The sequence below is a fragment of the Wasmannia auropunctata genome, unplaced genomic scaffold (assembly GCF_000956235.1).
Source record: "Wasmannia auropunctata unplaced genomic scaffold, wasmannia.A_1.0 LD334508.1, whole genome shotgun sequence".
Lineage (NCBI taxonomy): Eukaryota > Metazoa > Arthropoda > Insecta > Hymenoptera > Formicidae > Wasmannia > Wasmannia auropunctata.
The window spans coordinates 1,070,235-1,071,181 of record NW_012028382.1 but is presented as its reverse complement, the minus strand read 5'-3'; the positions used below and the strand labels follow the sequence as shown (position 1 = coordinate 1,071,181).

General features: G+C 49.6%; 1 protein-coding gene across 9 annotated transcripts in view; it reads right to left on the bottom strand.

Moving 5' to 3' along the window:
- Positions 1 to 947, bottom strand: part of LOC105458502 (calcium/calmodulin-dependent 3',5'-cyclic nucleotide phosphodiesterase 1A-like) — an 86,184-nt gene that overhangs the window by 7,291 nt on the left and 77,946 nt on the right. For 2 of the 9 annotated variants that reach the window (XM_011703850.1, XM_011703856.1), the window contains one exon: positions 78 to 131. The exons of the other annotated variants lie outside the window; for them this stretch is intronic. In XM_011703850.1, the coding sequence (XP_011702152.1) occupies positions 78 to 131 (54 nt within the window). The remainder of the gene's footprint in view (positions 1 to 77; positions 132 to 947) is intronic. 9 annotated transcript variants of the gene reach the window in all.

Here is a 947-nt window from a genome sequence, read left to right as displayed (position 1 = left end):
CAGAGTGCAAAAAAACGTGATCTCGTATGCATTTTCACGGCTCGCGCTCGAAAATGGAAATTTTTGGAGAAACGAACCTACGGCGTATACCCGGACGACACGCAGCGGTTGATTCCACACGCTCGGCATCTCTATAATATGAAATATGAAGGAGAAACATATATCACATTAAAGGATCATTTAACATTGATCTAAGCGTCTTGCTACATCCAAGCAAACATCCCTGCATGCCTGTAGTATAGGATGATTTGAAAATATTCTTTTTTTTTCGCTCGCTCTTCGGTACCGTTTCCCTGGCTGAAGATCATTTCGAGGTAGCCTCTTGAAATCATTCTCGCAGCTTTTTCGAATTCCATACGTACAGTCATATATACACGCATACATATCCATGGCGCGACGCGCAGAAATTTATAGGAGACGCTTGAGGACCGCCTGGCGATAAACCTTCTACCATACATATATACATGCACTTCTCTCGGGCAAGAATAGTGCCAGTAGGAAACGGTCGATTATCGTGAGAACGATGCATGTTGCACGGCAGGCAGATACGTCCGACAAATTGAGCAGGTTACACCTAGAAGGAGTCTAGAAGAGACGTAAACTAGAGACGAGAGGGGGGAGGAGAGAGAGAGAGAGAGAGAGAGAGAGAGAGAGAGAGAGAGGGCAAGGTATACGTATACGAGAGAGGACGGATATCGTGTTCCAAATCGGGATCCGAGGGATCGGGTTATTAGGATCGAAATGAATGTAAATCCCCTTAACACGATCCCCGGCCAAAACACGGCTACCCGCGGCTCCGAAAGTGGCCAGATTAGATACTGCGGCAGGGCCGGCCCTGCCCGGGCCCGTTGCGATCCCGCAGGATGTAGCAGCCTGATCCTATCTCTCTATACGTTCTTCTTCTTCGCCGCCGCCGTCACCGCCGCCACCGCCACCGCCGCCGCCGC